Below are 18,270 nucleotides of genomic sequence, written 5' to 3' on the forward strand. Positions count from 1 at the left end.
ATGTGTTCATGTGTGCATGTGTTGATGTGTGCATGTGTTCATGTGTTCATGTGTGCATGTGTTGATGTGTGCATGTGTTGATGTGTGCATGTGTGCATGTGTTGATGTGTGCATGTGTTGATGTGTTGATGTGTGCATGTGTTGATGTGTGCATGTGTTGATGTGTGCATGTGTTCATGTGTTGCAGCTCAGTGATGTCATCATAAACCTACAGACAGCGTGATGACAGTGAAGGCCTCAGTTTTCTGCTGCAGACAGAATGAACGCTGCTTCATTTAAGTCAGTTCTTATTTTACATCTATTTTAATAACCATCTGTTACAGCTGTCTGCTGATGTGTGTTTGTTAAAGGGTTAATATTCAAACTGTTTAAAACCTTTATTGATTTTTTTAAAATCATGCTATGTCATTAATAATCTTCTTGTGACGACACAATAAATTAACTAAATTCAGCTGTTAACAATGATTCAAAGCAAACTGCAGTCGGTCACTAACATGAGTCACTGCAGTTTGTATGTAACGGAAACTTCTGATTGTGGAGCATGTCACTGGTGTGACTGGTGTCACTGGCAGAGACATCAGTCTGTTCCATTGCTCATCTGTGTGTCCATGTATGTGTAGGTCCTAACATGAGGTGTGGTCAGGAGCATTGTTGGTGTGTTGGTATTCAGAGGCAGCAGGAAGCAGCCAACATAAACCTGATCTACAGTCAGAATGGTGCAGAGTTTCCTGCTGTTTAAAGGACATATTATTCAGACAGTAAGATGGGCCTATACAGGAGGGTTCACAGCACGTGCACACTCTGCTTGTTACACGCACAGGGAGCGTGGAGGGGCTGCAGGTGGGTGAAATAAAACATCATGAATCAGGAAAATGTTAATGACCTTCTGTAAAATGTGAACATGGCAGAGCTGCTGTCTGACTCCACATTAATAGAGACACGGTCCACATTTACAGTCGAGGAGCAGCAGAGTAACTTCACTGATTATTTCAGAAGCTAAAGTTGAGCTGTGTTTCCTCTGTCAGGTTCATAACTACAGTTTGTAGTTTAGCTGCAGTGACATCACAGCTCTGACTGTGTTACTGTCTGCAGGAAACAACTCACTGCTCCTGTTTACAGAATCTTCTGTGTACATATCAGGTCACCTGCTGCAGGTGGATTTAAGAGGGAATGATGGATGACACTGTGATTGGTTGAATCCATGTTACACCCAAAACCCACCTATAGTTAATTCCAGGACTAAATACAACCTCTTTGTGTCCAGATAATGAGCTGTTTAACTGGCTAAAGTGGTTGGATTCACCCTGAATGCACCTTATGAGCTATAGATGATTTAAACGGGGCCCTCAGGTCTGAATGAACAGAATCTACAACATGTAATTCTTCATCATACTTCCTGCTTTGTTTACTTGTTAATGTGCCATTCAAATGGTGATATTTCCCACTTTACTTAAAGGCAACACAAAGAATATAACAGTGATGTGTTCACTGAAATTAGACCAAGAATTACTTATTATAGTTCTGTATGAGCTGATGATATCATGAAGTGAACCCGTGTCTGTCCTACCAGGTTTGAGCAGTTTGGAGGGTGTGTTGAAGATGGCTGAGGGTCCATCCCCGCTGTGTTTCCTCTTGAGGCCACCAGGGGGCGGTGGCAGGGTGGCCAGGACGTCAGCCAGGCTCTTGGTGCTCCCCTCCCCGACAGCACGCTCCGATTTACCAGGAGACGCAGCCGAGAGTCTGGAGTCGTCCACCGGAGCGCTTTTAGTCACACTGAACTCTGAGTCCTGGACACACAGACAGACAGACAGACAGACATCAGTCATGAAGGGACAATTGTTATGCAGTCACACAGGTTTTGGGGATGAGATACTGAGAAAATGGATGTCAGTCTGTGAGCAGGTACCTGTGAGGAGGAGGAGGAGCCAGGTTTCTGTGCCAGGGGCCTCAGGGACCGGAGCAGGGTGGGGGGTTTGATGAGGCGGGTGGCCAGCCCCCCCTGCAGCGGGTGTAGCGGCGTTGGCATGTCTTCATTCTCAAAGACAGAGGAGAACACCTCACTGAGGACCTGCAGGATGAGACAAGACACCTGAGTCATGTTCACAGTTCACTCACAGGTCAGCAGAGGCAGAGAGAGACATGTGTTTTACACCTGTATTCTGACAACAGGTGAGTTCATAATAACAGTCAGAATAAAACTGCCTCGTGACCACATCAGTCAGAGGAGGCCGGCCCCATCAGTGAGGGGGTGTAAACCTCTGCTCATCTGTTTATTAGGAAAACAGACTGATTGTTTCTCTCTGGTTGGAGTTAATATTTTCTTCCTGAACATGTTTGCTCCATCTGAGGGGAACATCAGGTGACGTAGCTGCTGCATGCACCAACATGCTGCAGTAACTGTTTGTATGCTCCAGAAGATTGTTCATAAAGTCAAAAAATATTTTGCGCTGTGCTCGTGCTGCGTCCTGATGTCAGTGCTCTGTGTTATAACTGTGTTCTTTGGTTCTGAAACAGCCTGTCACATTGTTGTTACAGTGTGGAGTCACCTGACATTATCGACCAGGAGCCTGAAGATGAGACGTTTAGGGAACATCTGTAAACTGAACTGTCTACTGACAGTCAGCATGTGAGGTGTTTAGGGGACATCTGTAATTTGTAGCTACAGAAAACAACCTGGGTCACACTGACATTAGTTATTACTACAAACTGTATAAACAGGTGGAACCTCTTCTTCTACCTCTTCACTTTATAATCTGAACGAATTCTGAATTTAATTTTCTCAATAAAGTTGGAATAACAACTTGTTCTGTTATATTTCTGGCAGATGAGAGGCTTCACATCGGGCTCGTAAACACACGTCTGATCAGATCTCTTTACTTAGCGTCCATGTAAACAGTTCAGTACGAGTCTGTGTCGTCTGTATGAAATCACAGGTCCTATGATCTTCTCTTTGCACAGACATCAATGAATCGTGACATTCATTCACACTTTGCCATGTTATAAAAGTCAGAAGTTGAAAAACATTATGTGAGAGGATGAATAACGAATGTTGTAGTATTTTAATTCAAAGTAGCTTCTCTCACCTTCTGAGCCTCCAGTCTGACTTTGGTCCAGTCCGGCTTCAGAGCCACACACATGAAATATTCCTGTAAGGCCTCATCGTTCCTGCCGGCTTCACTCAGCGCCGTGGCCTTCAGACAGTGAGCCTGAAATTAACAGACAAATAGTGTGATTAACAACATCCAGTATTTTCTCCTTCTACAAAGAGAGAAAAAGACCCTCAGTGGGCACCTTTACATGCACACTAATATTCCACTGTTATTCTGAACATGAGGTCATGTAAACATGTTCTGCTGAGATCATCCAAATTTTTGAAGGACAAAATTCAGAATATTTAGTGCATGTGAAGACAGTCAGTGTTTCTGTCTGCTCTTGTCAGCAGGTGTTTTATAACAGGATGTGATGGATCATTTGTTATTTTATGTTTTATTATAAACACCTTGAAACCAAATGTCTTGTTGGCAACAGCTTTTAAACCTGCAGTAAGTTTAAAGTCATCATTCATTACCCGGTGACATCACTAACAGCTTCAGTACCAACTAATAATGTGGTTATTTCTATACCAACAACTTACATGTAGCAAACAGAAAATATAAATATGTCTTTTATCACAACTACCAGATAAAAACAGTGTGTGTAAAACTGTCTATAAAGCAGTTACCTGCAGCACAGACATTATGTAGTTTTTATAAAAACGATTTTTAAAGATTATAGCTGATCATTAACATCTATGTTCAGTGGCAGTATACTCTGAGGGGTTTACTGTGACCTGCAGGGGGCGCTGTTGCCCGTCAGCAGGACACACAACAACTATCTGATGTCAATGAACATATGATCCATATATATAGAGATGATCTGGACTCAGGTGTGTTTGACTCCGCCCTGCAGGTCCACGTCAGAGCTGCGTCTCACCTTTGGCCACAGAGGTTTGATCCGACAGAGGCAGTTGGTGTCCTGCACGGCCTGACTGAAGTTCCTCATCTCAATGTGCAGCTTGGCCCGTTGGCACAGCAGTCTGCCTGAAGAGGGCGCTGTAGACCACAGAGAAACACACACACACACACACACACACACACACACACACACACACACACACACACACAATCAGGTCAGTGGAAACGCCTCTAACAGACAGACAGGTTTTTCTAGGTCTGACAGAAGTAGGCCAACAATGTCCCGTGTGCTGGAGACGTGTTCGTCATGTGACAACGCTGACGAGCTCCTTATATAAAACTTATATAGTTCTGATAGGTCAGATCATCAGACGTGTCACTGGACAATTACCTCTTTATTTCCGTTATACAACACACACACGCGCGCGCGTGTGCGGAGCAAGCAGGTTTGTGTGCCACACTTTAGTCATCATTACATAAACATTATGTTCACACTTTTATACAAGTCTTCTCTGTTATTAAGGACCAAGGCTGAGAGTGTTGTCTCAAATTGTCAATTTACACATTGACAATAAACTGGACTGGGTTAAGAACACTAACGCTCTCTACAGGAAGGGCCAGAGCCGTCTCTATTTTCTGAGGCGACTGAGGTCCTTCAACATCTGCCGGACTATGCTCAGGATCTTCTATGAGTCTGTGGTGGCCAGTGCTATCCTCTATGCTGTTGTGTGCTGGGGCAGCAGGCTGAGGGTGGCGGACGCCAACAGACTCAACAAACTGATCCGCAAGGCCAGTGACGTTGTGGGAATGGAGTGTGACTCTCTGATGGTGGTGTCAGAGAGGAGGATGCTGTCTAAGCTACGAACTATCTTGGACAATGTCTCACACCCACTCCACCATGTGCTGGTCAGGCACAAGAGTACTTTCAGTGGGAGACTCATACCACCAAGATGTACCACTGAGCGCCACAGGAAATCATTCCTGCCTGTGGCCATCAAACTGTACAACTCCTCCCTCTGAGTGGCCCTGAGACTTTTTCACACACTGCAATAATTTAATTTAACTTGTGCAATAACCCCATTCACCCTGACTGTATATATTCTGTTTGTGTAAATAATCTTGTTCAGTTTACAATATATATATGTATATATATATATATATTTATTTACGTTTATGTTTGTTAATAATTCCTGTTTATTTAACTATATATTTGTAAATACTATTGTTTAAATTTCTTATATTTTCACGTATCTTTCCTCTCCTGCAAGGAGCACCTGTAACATAAATAATTTCCCCTCGGGGATCAATAAAGTATTTCTGATTCTGATTCTGATTTCAGAAGTGGAACTTTGGATTCTGAAATTTATTCAGGGAACTGTTCTCTAAAAGCTGGATCACTCATTTTCCCTAAAACTGAGCAGAAGGTAAAGATGCTGAGACTTGAGCACAAACAGCACCAACAACCCACAGGACATCAGACCATATTCACATGTCTCTACTAAAGTCACACAGCCTTTACATGAGATCATAAGAGGAATATTCAGTCTGGACCAACAGCTGCTTCTGTAACAAAGTCAACATCGAACTGTTCCTGTTCTGTATTAATGTTATTTAATGAGTGCAGGTTGACGAGCTGCTGCATTATTAACAAGATGTTATTTAAGTTCCCGCCCTCTCTACACTCAGAGAGCAGGACGGAAATAAAAACTCCTCTGACAAAGTGTCACCAACACAACGAGGCCTGACGTCTGTCAACTGTTATGACTTCTGTGTCTTTCATGACTTCCTGTAATACTTCCTATAGTCCAGGATTTTTTAATGTGGACTGAAAACAAACATATATCTATAGCTCTGTGAGGGGTTGGTGTTATATTTAATTAGCTGGTTATTGTATAATCATCTGAGCCCCTCTGAGGTTCGCTGGACTGCACCACTCTGCAGTAACAACAGGTTCCTATGAGTTTAATCCAGGGCAACAGACTGAAGGTCTTAAAGAAACATGTTGGCACATACAGAGTTATATTTATCTCATGTTCAGACACAGTTATCTAAAACATTATAAATTAGAGATGAGCGTCTGAAGTTACTTCAGGGTCCTAAATGAACACCTCAGGATTAATGTTAACTTAGTGTGCTGCACCGAGCGCAGAGATCAGCTATGATACACAAGTTATTAAATATTCAGAGCATTAATATCACAGTGAACCTGCTGTGTGTTGGTGCGTGTGTGTATCCCACTTGTCACTGTGCTAACAGGGCAGTTACAGCTGGTATCAGGAGGGCAGTGTCATGGAAGCTCAGCGCCGACCAGGGATGGAAATCAGCACCAGGCGCCAGCTGAATGTTGGTAAATGGTGGCTGCTACATTTGATTTGCTCACCAGCCCAAAAAATAACAGTAATCTATTGAGTGGCTGATAGATGTTGGAATCCACCACAACGTCCCTGTGGGAGGTGCACAAGTAAGGTCATTTCCATCCCTGTGTCCACCCGCCAGTATCTCCACTCTCCAGTATCTCCACCCAGCCGTATCTCCACCCGCCCGTATCCCCACCCTCCCGTATCCCCAACCTCCCGTATCCCCACCCTCCTGTATCCCCACCCTCCAGTATCCCCACCCTCCCGTATCCCCACCCTCCAGTATCCCCACCCTCCCGTATCCCCACCCTCCAGTATCCCCACCCTCCTGTATCCCCCTGGTTAACTCCGTCAGCCCAACTTCAGAGACACAGAGACTACACAGATACTTTTTTCACGTCCTAGAGACATTGTTTGAATTTCCAGAGTGGAGACACTTCAGTCAAAACTCTGGTGTTTATTGCTTTTTTTTTTAAAGATATTTTTGGGTACTTTTGCTTTTATGGACAGGACAGTTAAGCGCCTGATGTGTTACAGGCTACGAGCAGCTGACTCACTGAACTAACTCTGTGAACACTGTGACAGGACTGTGACACTGCATTAGGTCAACTACAGCAGGACGGGGAATGTGGCTCCTCAAGCTGGAGGTGCGTTAACAGAAGGTGGATGACCTACACGCTCACACACACAAAATACAAGACATGAGGAGTCATAGATCCATCATGGGCTGTAACACCAGAGGAAACTGGATATGCAGTTATATTTCACCATCTTTCCTCCTGTTTCAGTCTGACCTTCATCATCTCCTCTCCCTCCTGAGCAGGTTTATTTCATATTAAATCACTGTATTAATTGTTCCTGCCTTGGTTGTGTTACCCTGCAGAGCGTGCCTCACTGCCCGTTATCATATCAGTGTCATTGTGTGCATGCAGTGTGTAACATGTGACACGTGGCACGGGTGAAACTGCCTAAATGGCACAGGTTGGATAACAGCGGTATTTGTGCTGACACCATGAGCCTGTTTTGTTCATCCTACATCACAGACACACCACATGGCCTCCTGCTGCATTTGTTGGGAAACACTGATTGGCAGAGACAAAGCTGTGAAGACACTGTGTCCTCCCGTCACCCAGAGTCCTTCCAGAGACAGAAGGCATGAATCAATATTGATCCGGGCACAGAAATATCTGTAAACGTGCCACTGAACACAAAATCAGACCAGAATCTAATCCTTCTGCTTTCAGGTCCAGTTGTGCCTCGTTTGAGTCGTTGAGCTATTCAAGGAGCACAGGAAATTGATTTTAAATGTGGCTCTGATATGTAGGCCAGAGGTGGAGAGAGGTCGCTTTGGCTTTCTGTGGGGATTCAAAGTGAGCAACATGAGAGCAGCCCTGGCCCTCGATTAATGAAACATGCTGGCACTCTTTATGTAATATGCCAACATGAGGGAACAGAACATTCTGTGTTCTGGCTCCACTGCTTCAGGACGACGCTTCAAGTCACAACAATCCCACAGAGAAAGTGAAGGAATGTAGGTTGTTGTTCTGATGATGTCGTACAGCAACAGGTCGTTATAAACATGTCTTCACCCTGTGTGTTATCTAACACATGTCAACTACACGCTTATGAAACACTGAGAGTGACAGGAGGGGTTCAGGCTGAAGTCCAACTGGGTCTGTCCCACCTAACAAATGTCTTCATGCAGTTTAGAACCAGTTTGTATATAAAGACAATACATTATGGGTTTAACCCTTTGAAATCTGGGGCAACGTCACTTTTCTTGTGCTGCAAGTATTCAAACCTGTGAGCTCAGAGAAGCAAAGAAACAATGAGCACCTTGATAAAAAAAATAAAAAAGTTACATAAACTTCAAAATATAATAGATTTAGAAAAATATTTTTACAAAGCTGCAGAGAAACTATATTTCTAATCATCATTATTATATATTTAAAATCATGTTACATCATTATTATAATTTTAAGCTCTTTCCCAGGTCACTTCCTTGTTTCTCCTTTTTTAAAGCCAATTTTTTATTTATACTAATGTCTTGCTGATTATTTGGGTCACTTCTTCTTTGGTTGCTGATGACCCCCCCCCCATGTGTTTGGGCGAGCCCAGGCCCTGTGCAGGTTTCAGAGGGTTAACGGGGGCAGAATAACACCACATGCATCTGTCCTGTACCTGCTGATGACTGCACAGCTCTGCAGATCAGACACACAGAACATGGTGTAGATGTGTCGTTGAAAAGCTCCGGATCAATAAGTGTGCTGCTTAGGTAACACGGTCTCGTGCATCATGTAACGTCTGACCTCAGTGCAGTTTGGATAGGTGGGACTGGCGCCACTCACCGGTGACACCGGTGAACTACACTAACAAAAAGTAGGTCAGCTGAGATGAATTCTGTAGTTTGGATGAAAACTTGTCCCATTTTAATAAGAAATGAAAACATGGCGGATGTTTGAGTGATCACATGTGTGTTCTTACCCAGGTCCACTGCTGCATCATATTTCTCCAGGGCCTCAGGGAGCTTCTGGTTCTTCCACAGGGCCTCTCCCTCGATCCACAGTCTGCGGGCTCTGCTCTCTGTATGAAACAGTTTGTCCAGCAGCCCGCTGAGAACAACATCCAACCTGAGTCCATCCTTCCTGTTGAACTTGTGTCTGCAGCGGACACACTCTCTGACCGAGTCTCCCTCCAAACACCGCCTGCAGAAAGTGTGTCCACACTCCACGGTGGTGGGCTCATGGAGCAGACACTTACAGAGGCGACATGAAAACAAGTCCAGAGCTTCATCATCTCCACACTCCCCATCACTGTCCCCTCCGTCCTCCCCACTGCTGCTGCTGCAGCCTTTACCGTGCCCGTTTACCGTCCCGGTGATGCCCAGGTCCTTCTCCCGGAGGGTCCGGCCGATGGTGTCCACCAACAGGGACAGCTCCTCCGGCCTCAGTTTGCCCAGGTTGGCCGCTGTGCAGTACGAGTCCAGAGCCTCAGATACCCGGCCTGCTCGGGCCAGAGAGTCGGCCTTCCTCAGACACAGCCCCCGGTCCGGCTGCTGGAGGTCTAACAGCTGGGAGCTGTAGATCTCCACCGCCAGGCTGAAGTCTCCGGCCCGGCTCGCCTCCTCCGCCACCTCCAGCATCTCGGGACAGATCCCCGCAGCTCCGGGGTTGGACAGCGGGTGGACGAAGATCTCGCCCAGGTGAGACCTGACTCCTGTCTCCATCCTCCTCTTCCTCTTTAACTCAGACAGATGATGAAGAGGTTCACTGAGAGTCAGACAGGAGAGTCAAACCTCCGACTGAGCCCGACTCCCCCTGACAGCCATGGGCAGTATGTGAGGACTCACTGAGAGCCACAGACCCGCACCAACGGTCCCCTGTGGAACATGGTCTGTGTCAGGGTCTCTGCAGGGTCAGCACCGGCTCTGCTGCCCGGAGGTCGGTCACACTGACCGGAGCCTGCCGCCTGTCACACCTCTGGAAACGTCTCTAACACACAATCTGAAACTTGACAGACTTTGTTGCTTTAATAAAAATATGTCCAGTGTTTTGTGAGTCCGCTGGGTGAAGTCCTCCGTGCTCAGCAAGACAGTAAGAAGCTTAATTTCCTTTTAGTCTGTCGCGTTAAACTCGGTGTTGAGATACTGTTCAAACTCAACAGAAGCCGAGTCTAGCTTTTAAAACAGTTAACAACACATACAGTCCAGGCTTAAATAAAGAGATCTGAGATACGGAGCCATAAATCCGGTCTGAGCTCGGGTCAGCTGCAGCTCATCGGCCGTTGTTTTTATGTAAGAGACGAAGAGCCGAGAGCTAGCTGACGGTTAACGAGCTAACACCGCCCCGAAACTACACCAACTATTATTAAAACGACCTATTAAAATACAAAGTGTATCAAACCGGGTCCGTTCGTCCCGTCCTGTCCGTTAACACCGAGAAAACCCCGCAGAGATTAGCTCCGCCGCGGTGGGGTTCTCCATCTTGGTCGTTAGCCAGTTAGCTTCAGATGCTAAAGGTTGTTGCTTCTTTGGATAGCTGTACAGGGCGTCACGTGACGGCTGAGCCGCGCTCCTATTGGCTGATAAGTGGCTCACTTATATAACGCAGTGATATTGTATAACCTGAGAGTGGCGACAGAGGCCGAGTGTGTGTGTGTGTGTGTGTGTGTGTGTGTGTGTGTGTGTGTGTGTGTGTGTGTGTGTGTGAGCTTCATCCAAACAAACTCACAACACGTGACATCATACAGAGGTGTGTCCAGGTGAGACACTAGAACCATCACTTCCTGGTCAGATCCCTGTTCACTGTGTTACAGCTGCTTTGTAACTCTGAGCTGAGCTGTGAGACTGATTCACTGTTTATGTAAGACTTTATATAAGCTCTGTTTCACGTCTGTTTATGGAGCTGAACACACATCATCATGTTCCACACTCAGCAGCTCCTGGATCTGGACCAGTCCTCAGGTCAGCTCCTGGATCTGGACCAGTCCTCAGGTCAGATCCTGGAGCTGTGACCCAGTTCAGGTTTCTGCCCACAGAGTTGGACCCTGTCGAAGGAGCTGGGCTGGACTCATCCTGCCCCTCTTTCATTTCCACTAACACACAGTTATATAGTTCTTTTATGTTTATTGCATCTGCAGCCTGTCTTTGGAGCAGCAAACATTTACTACACACTGTGTACTGTGTATGACTGTGTGTGTGACACATAAACACTGATGTAGGACGTTACCAGTGAGACACTACACACGGGCCCAGGCAGGAGAACACACTTTACTTATAACACACAGCCAACAGGATATTGTTGCTGTTCTTACCTCTGGACTCTGCACCCTAAAATGTGATCCTGGAAATCACTGGAAACAAAAGTGAATAAATTGATCCACAGCAATCAATATCCTCCTCAATATTAGGGACAGTCTTGATTATGATTATGACTGAGGTCCTGAGCCTGCGTTTGTCTACAGAGCCTCCAGTCCTCTGAATCTACCTCAGCTGCTTCACCTCCCAGGTGAGGTTAAATAATCATCAGCAAATGTAATCATAATCCCAAATCAACTAATAAACTTACCTAATAGCTCAGTGTGTCTGAGTGGTGTTGCCATACTCCAGTGAACACAGCTCAGGTGTATTCAGTTCAAGTCTTTATCATGGCCGTAGCCAGCTATGAGGTCACACTAAAAATTTCAAAGAGACAAAAAATAGGAGAAGCCCCAAACAGCATGGTAAACTTATTAACACACCGGACAGCTTTTATTTTGAAACGACATGCAGGAAGTTATCTGATGTATCAGCAGAACAAGGAAAACTTGAATTCAGTTGACAGGAAGACGACGATACTGCGAGCTGACAGACGAGGTGAGTGGAAGACAGGTTTTTATTATTACTTTAGCGAGGACCAGGCAGCCCACTGTACGTTAAAGTTTAAGAAAAAGTGAAGTTGTTGCTAAGTAACGTTAATGTTAGAAGCTTTAGCTGTGACACAATGGGTTGAACGCTGCTGGCTAATCATGCATGATGTGAGCTCGTTAAGTCAGTGCCATGCTCCCCAAGGTAACGTTATTTAACGTTATGCAGGTGGCTGTTTCATGACCCAGTAAAGTTACAAGAGGTTAGGTGGTGTAGAAACTATACATATATATATATATATATACATATATATATATATATATATATATGATAAAATATGACACGTCCATGTCATCAGTTGCCTCCTGCAAAATGTCGTGTACTGTGACACCTGCCATAGCGCTGGTCACTGAATGTTGATATTTTGTCCGAGTGAGTGGAGGGGGGCGTGGCTTAGCCATAGGTCAATAGTATGGTCTGATGAGGTGGCCACAGTATTCAGGAGCTGTCTGACCTTGGCCACGCCTTTAACGTCTCCAGGAAGTGACCTGCCAGCGGCATGATGAAATGATCAATATAACAGAAAGTCTGACCCTACAATGTGAACATGTGTGCACTCCATTTAAACAGTGCCTTGGAGGTCAGTAAATTTAATTGGTTCTGAAGTGTGTTTTTGATGATGGACACTGGAAGGTAAAGAGAGGAGCTGCTCACATCTGGAGACTCTTCCAAACTAACTGTAGAGTGTTGAGACACCTTCACGAACATCTGCAGAAACAGAACTGTGTCACATCTTTGTTTTGTCTTAAACTGAACAGATGTCACATTTTGACTGAATCCAGAGTGAAGTTTGGTCTCAAACCTTTTTCAAACTGTTCTTATCCAGAGGTACGAGAGTGAGGAAGGGCTGTGTGTATTCCTCACAACTTCAATTAAAAGCCTGGTCCCAATTAAACGCTCAGTCCTTTTACCAGCCCGATGTGGTCACACATTGTGACATATAAAGGCCTGTCTCAATTAGAGGCCTGGTTTGGTCACAGAGCAGTTCATGTTTTTATAGAAGTTCTTCGGATGTATAAAGCAGTTTGTTGGCTCCCTCAGATTATGTGTCTGTAAGTCATTCATATTCCTTCAGTCTGTCAGAGTCAAGTTGTGAGGATAGTTTTAACAGCATGTAGTGGAGTTGTGTCGGTGTGTCGGGGGCTGTAACTCACTGATGCTCTGTCTGTTGGAGCTACATGCTAATTTTATACAGTAATATTCAGACTGGTTTAAATAAACAGTCTGATCGTATTTCCTGATCTTTGCTGAGCAACAGTTTGTGTGAGAGGAATTAAAGGCCTGTCTCAAATATAGGCCCCTTGAGTTCAGGGATGTAAGCTAATAATGGCCTGGGCTACTAAGTGAAGTTTCACAGGATGTATGCATGTATATGTATATCTACATATATAAATATAAATATATATATCAATAACTCTCTTAATATAAACTTCCTCCTGCTGTATTTTTCATTATTATTTCAGACCTGTGAGATTGTGTCTGAGTTCTTTATGAGAATCTGTTTATTGAGTTTGACGTAAAGTTTATTTATTTTTATCTTTTTTGTTTTGCATGTTGAAAATAAAATCCTAATCAGTGTCATGTGTGCCGACTGTGCTCTGTACAGAATATGAACATGTCAGGATCAGCACAGGTGATGTAACACCATGTATTCATATATGTTTCATACCTGGAAAATAAGTTTTGCAAGGATGACCTGACACTGAGAGTCCTTTACCTCAACTGTCATCAAACCTGTGTGTGTGTGTGTGTGTGTGTGTGTGTGTGTGTGAGTGAGAAAGAAGAAGCAGCTCTAACGAGATGGATCTCTTGATAAGGAGTGATATAACACAGGTACAGACATGTGCAGTCACATGTGGGCCGCACGCGCACACACACACACACACACACACACACACACACACACACACACACACTGATTAACAAACACACTGAGGGAACAACAGGAAGTGCTTGATATTGATGGTGAGCGTTACAACACCGTCCCTCTCTCACATAAGACGTTCATATCATCACCTTATGAAACAGTGTCCCACATTTTATGTTCCTGCTCTTTTATAATTTCTGACACAGATTTTATGTCAGAAAAAAGAGCCGTCGCAGTGTGTCAGTGAAATGTGTCAGAATATGAGCGAACTATCATGAATCATTTTCCTCCACAGCTCAGCCAAGAACAAGACGAGATGACACCCACACGTTTTTACTTTAATTAGACATCAGCTCCTCAGTAATGATTTAGGAAGATCTCAAATAGAGACATGTGAAGGTGTTCAGCTGCTCCCACTGAAGCTAAACACCTCTGCACTACTGAGAACACACCAAGAGAAAACAACCAGGAACTACCATCAGTAAATCTATTTATTATCACTGTTATTACAATCTGTGCAACAGCACACTGTTATATCTGTTATATCCTGTCATCACTCCTGTCTCTCACCACAGCTAAACACCTCTGCACTACTGAGAACACATCGAACAACCTGCTGCCTTCATCCATAACTATATTTATTATCACCACTGTTATTACAGTCTCTTATATTATCCTCTTTTTCATGTAGGTACATTATTTATGAACCACGACACTCGTGCAGTACTGTTGGGTAAACTTGTCACTACGTTTACACACAATGCTCAGTTTTATTTATAAAGTTATATTTGATCTTATTCTGTCTGTATTTATTTATTTCAGCCTCATGACCCTGTGTTAACCTACAAGTGACCATTAAAGGAAAACTCAACTAAAACTGAGACTCAGTAAAACTATTATTATTATTATTATTATTCTTCAGAGCATCTCATCATTTCTGTTGGTGACCTAAAATCTTCTGTTCTAACAACAAACCTCAGGTCAGACCTCTGACATCAACACTGTCATGTTTAATTCATATAGTCGTATACATGTCTCATGTGTTTGATGTTTCAGACTGAATCAGTCATCACCTCCACAGATCGACCACACAGTGACAGAGATCGACCCAAAATCAGTTCAGTTGTTTTTCTGTATTTACTAGCAGGAAACTATATTCACATAATCATCCCGATATTAATTTAATGCCACACTTTATTGACATTAGAATATTCTACTTTAGTTTTATGTCACTTTTTTGTTGCAGTTATTTGACCATTTTTCACTTTATTAAAGGAGTTTGAATAATTTAGAATGAATTTGTAAAATATTTGTGTTTCTCTCTGAATGTGTTGATTATGCACTTTATATAAATTAAGATATTTTACTTTAATATAACGGGTTTAGTTTGACAGCTGCCCAGCATTTGCCTGTTTGTTTGTTTGTTTTGGGGTTTTGTTATTAAACAGTGAGATCATATTCTAAACCATCATTAATAAGCTTTAATAAAACTAAAGCTCTGGAGTGAGGTCGGGTCACACTGGACACTCTTTGATAGATTACTCAGAAAACCACCTCAGACTGTGAAGACTACCACGAGTCTGACTTTGAAAGCTTGTTATTATATTTCTATAAAGAAAATATGTAAAATAATTTCAAACACATAAAGAAGTGCGACCTCACTCTGAGGACATGTTCAGGTAAAACGAGACAGATACGTTCGTTTGGTGTTTAACAGAGGCTGAAATGATCCGACAACAGAGGAACAGGATTATATCCTCCACACTCATTACTGTGTTTGACAGGCTCTCTAACAGACAAATTATAAATGTGCACTTTATGATTACAAAATAATAAATTCATGATTAAAAAGTGTGAAGTTAGAATATTTGGTGCGTCAGATTATTTTCACTAGGTGGTGACAGTGGGTGATCGATGGAGGGTTAGGTGAAACTGAAACATTATTTAGGCTGCTGTTAAAACATAATGACATCACACCTGTCACAGCTGTGACATCACACCATCATCACAACAATTTCACACAATAAAAGAAGAATAAGATCATTGATTTTGGTTCAACATGTTTGGACAGGGGGCGGCACGGTGGTGTGGTGGTTAGCACTGTCGCCTCACAGCAAGAGGGTTGCCGGTTCAATCCCGGGTGGGGGAGCCCTTCTGTGTGGAGTTTGCATGTTCTCCCCGTGTCAGCGTGGGTTTCCTCCAGGTGCTCCAGCTTCCTCCCACAGTCCAAAGACATGCAGGTTACTTGATAACTCTAAATTGTCCGTAGGTGTGAATGTGAGCGTGAATGGTTGTCTGTCTCTATGTGTCAGCCCTGTGATAGTCTGGTGACCTGTCCAGGGTGAACCCTGCCTCTCACCCAGTGTCAGCTGGGATAGGCTCCACCCCCCCGCGACCCTTCACCATCACGTGGGTTATATATGAACTCAGGTGCATTACTTTTTGTAGGTGTTCACATGGACAGTTCATGAGCCTGCCATGTGACATGAACCTCAGGGTCAGATTGCTTTTGATTCTCAGATGTAGGATGATGCCCAGTGTTGATGAGCTGCCCTCACACAGCAGCTGCCAACATGTGAAGTCACTGCAGCCAACACCTCATGTCTTAATCTCTGAGGTAATCCAGACGCTCACCTGAGGTTCCCCTGCTGGCCTGTAATCCTCGGGATTACCCCGACACTCAGCCAGCAGGGAGGCCTCGCTGGATGACTCATGGAAAACATTATAACACCCATCCTGACGGTGAGCAGCATCATGTTCACAGTCAGCAGGCTGTTCTCATATATTTTCACTGAGCGACACAGTGTTTACAGGCTCTGCTGGTTCGTCACATGACCTGCTTCCTTTAAGGAGGAGTTACAGGACAGATGGAATGATGGGTAAACACATCCAGGTGCACTTTATACACAGAGTCTGACCTACACCTGAAATCCTGCAGCACGAGACACGTTCCTCACGATAAACAGGCTCACACTGACATCAGATAAGGAATGATAACGACTACAGGCTGTCAGCACTCATCTGAACATGTCATTGATTTATGTCACATTCTGTGCTTATTTACTTTGTCCACTTCTCATGGCTCTGCAGGGTTTCCTCGCCTTCTTATACATCACATTTAATGACTTTCAAGGACTTTACAGGTCCAGTTAAATTCAAGGATCCAACACAGCACAGGATCAGGGTTACTCATTAGGACCCAGCAGCTCTTCAGACGCTCACAGACAACAGTCAAACAGCGAACGTCAACACTTCTCAGCTGTGTGACGGTGGTGACGTGTGGAACAATAACCCTCTGTACACAAAGGTGGCGTCACAGAGACGCTACGATGTCCCGTCTTTACGTTGTCTTTACATGTTTACAAAGAACCAAACGACGGCGGCATCATGTGGCTCCAGTGTGTGATGTCACATGTCAATAACAATCATTTAGCGTCCCTGTTATATGGCGACTGATCTCGTCCTCTGCTCGGAGGGTAAGGAGCTCCCGGACCTCAATGTTGTCACTATATAAGACAAGACAAGACAAGACAAGGTAAGTGAAGACAAGACAAGATAATCTTTATTTCCCACAGCGGGGAAAGCAAAGGGACAGAGTGCAAACAGGAAGCATCAGTAGAAAAATATATAAAATTAATATATATCAGTACATAAAATAATTAAACTGCACAAAAAAATCAGGCACTTGTAATCACCCATGTCAATTTATGTCTGTTTTAAAAAACTTTTAAGCAGTGACAGACTGGCACATTTGGCACCTGAGGCAAGACCCCCTCCACATACTATTAGTAATATTATGTTTTATAAATGTATTTGATTTATTTTTATCAACAACATAGCTGACAAACAAAAATAAGAAAAAACAATAATGAAAGAATTCATAAGTTTCATCCTCTCCCTTCTTCTTTATCTCAGGTGGGCCCTGATGTCTCCTACAGGAAGATCTGCCACTGCTTTCAAGGCCTTGATTTTTTTCCTCAAATGAACAAACTTTCAAGGATTTCATGGAGCCATGGGAACTCTGGGACTCCCACATCATGAAGACGCCCTGGATGAATGCATCTGTTTTCTGAGACCCAGTTTGGAAGGACGTCATCTGTACAAAGACTCGGCCCAATAATTTGTCCTGCAGGTGTTCAAAGTCTTCAGTGGTAGAGGCAATTTAATGTCACATTCACAAAAAGGCCACAAAATGAATGAGTTTTATTGCACAGAGTGAAGGTGGAGAGATGACAGGGTTTATTTTAGCTCAGAGCCAGAAGCGTGAGGTGGACCTGTACGTGTCTGAGAGAGAGTGACTTTAGTACATGAACAGGAAACAGGTCCTGTCTGTCTGGTTTTGTTGTTGATCAAGTTAAAGAATGAAGTAAAATAAGTGGAGCTGAACTGAAGATAAAAAAAATCACTCTCGGCAGCTGTTTATATTTTTTATATAATCATGTAAAGAATATTGACCTGTGTGGTCTGACAGAGAGTAAAGTAATGACCTGTGTGGTCTGACAGAGTAAAGTAATCAATCAATCAATCAATCAATTTTATTTATAAAGCCCAATATCACAAATCACAATTTGCCTCACAGGGCTTTACAGCATACGACATCCCTCTGTCCTTATGACCCTCGCAGCGGATAAGGAAAAACTCCCCAAAAAAACCCCTTTAACGGGGAAAAAAAACGGTAGAAACCTCAGG

The 18,270-nt window shown here is 43.8% G+C and overlaps 1 protein-coding gene across 1 annotated transcript in view; it reads right to left on the minus strand.

Moving 5' to 3' along the window:
- lonrf2 (LON peptidase N-terminal domain and ring finger 2) overlaps positions 1-10,358 on the minus strand; it is a 22,433-nt gene extending 12,075 nt beyond the window's left edge. The window contains 5 exon segments of the mRNA XM_050048291.1: positions 1,568-1,787; positions 1,907-2,068; positions 3,084-3,206; positions 3,973-4,091; positions 8,795-10,358. Coding sequence (XP_049904248.1) covers positions 1,568-1,787; positions 1,907-2,068; positions 3,084-3,206; positions 3,973-4,091; positions 8,795-9,536 — 1,366 coding nt within the window. The 5' untranslated portion in view covers positions 9,537-10,358.
- Between the last annotated feature and the right edge of the window lie 7,912 nt (positions 10,359-18,270).

The sequence above is a fragment of the Epinephelus moara genome, chromosome 7 (assembly GCF_006386435.1).
Source record: "Epinephelus moara isolate mb chromosome 7, YSFRI_EMoa_1.0, whole genome shotgun sequence".
Taxonomy (NCBI): Eukaryota; Metazoa; Chordata; class Actinopteri; order Perciformes; family Serranidae; genus Epinephelus; species Epinephelus moara.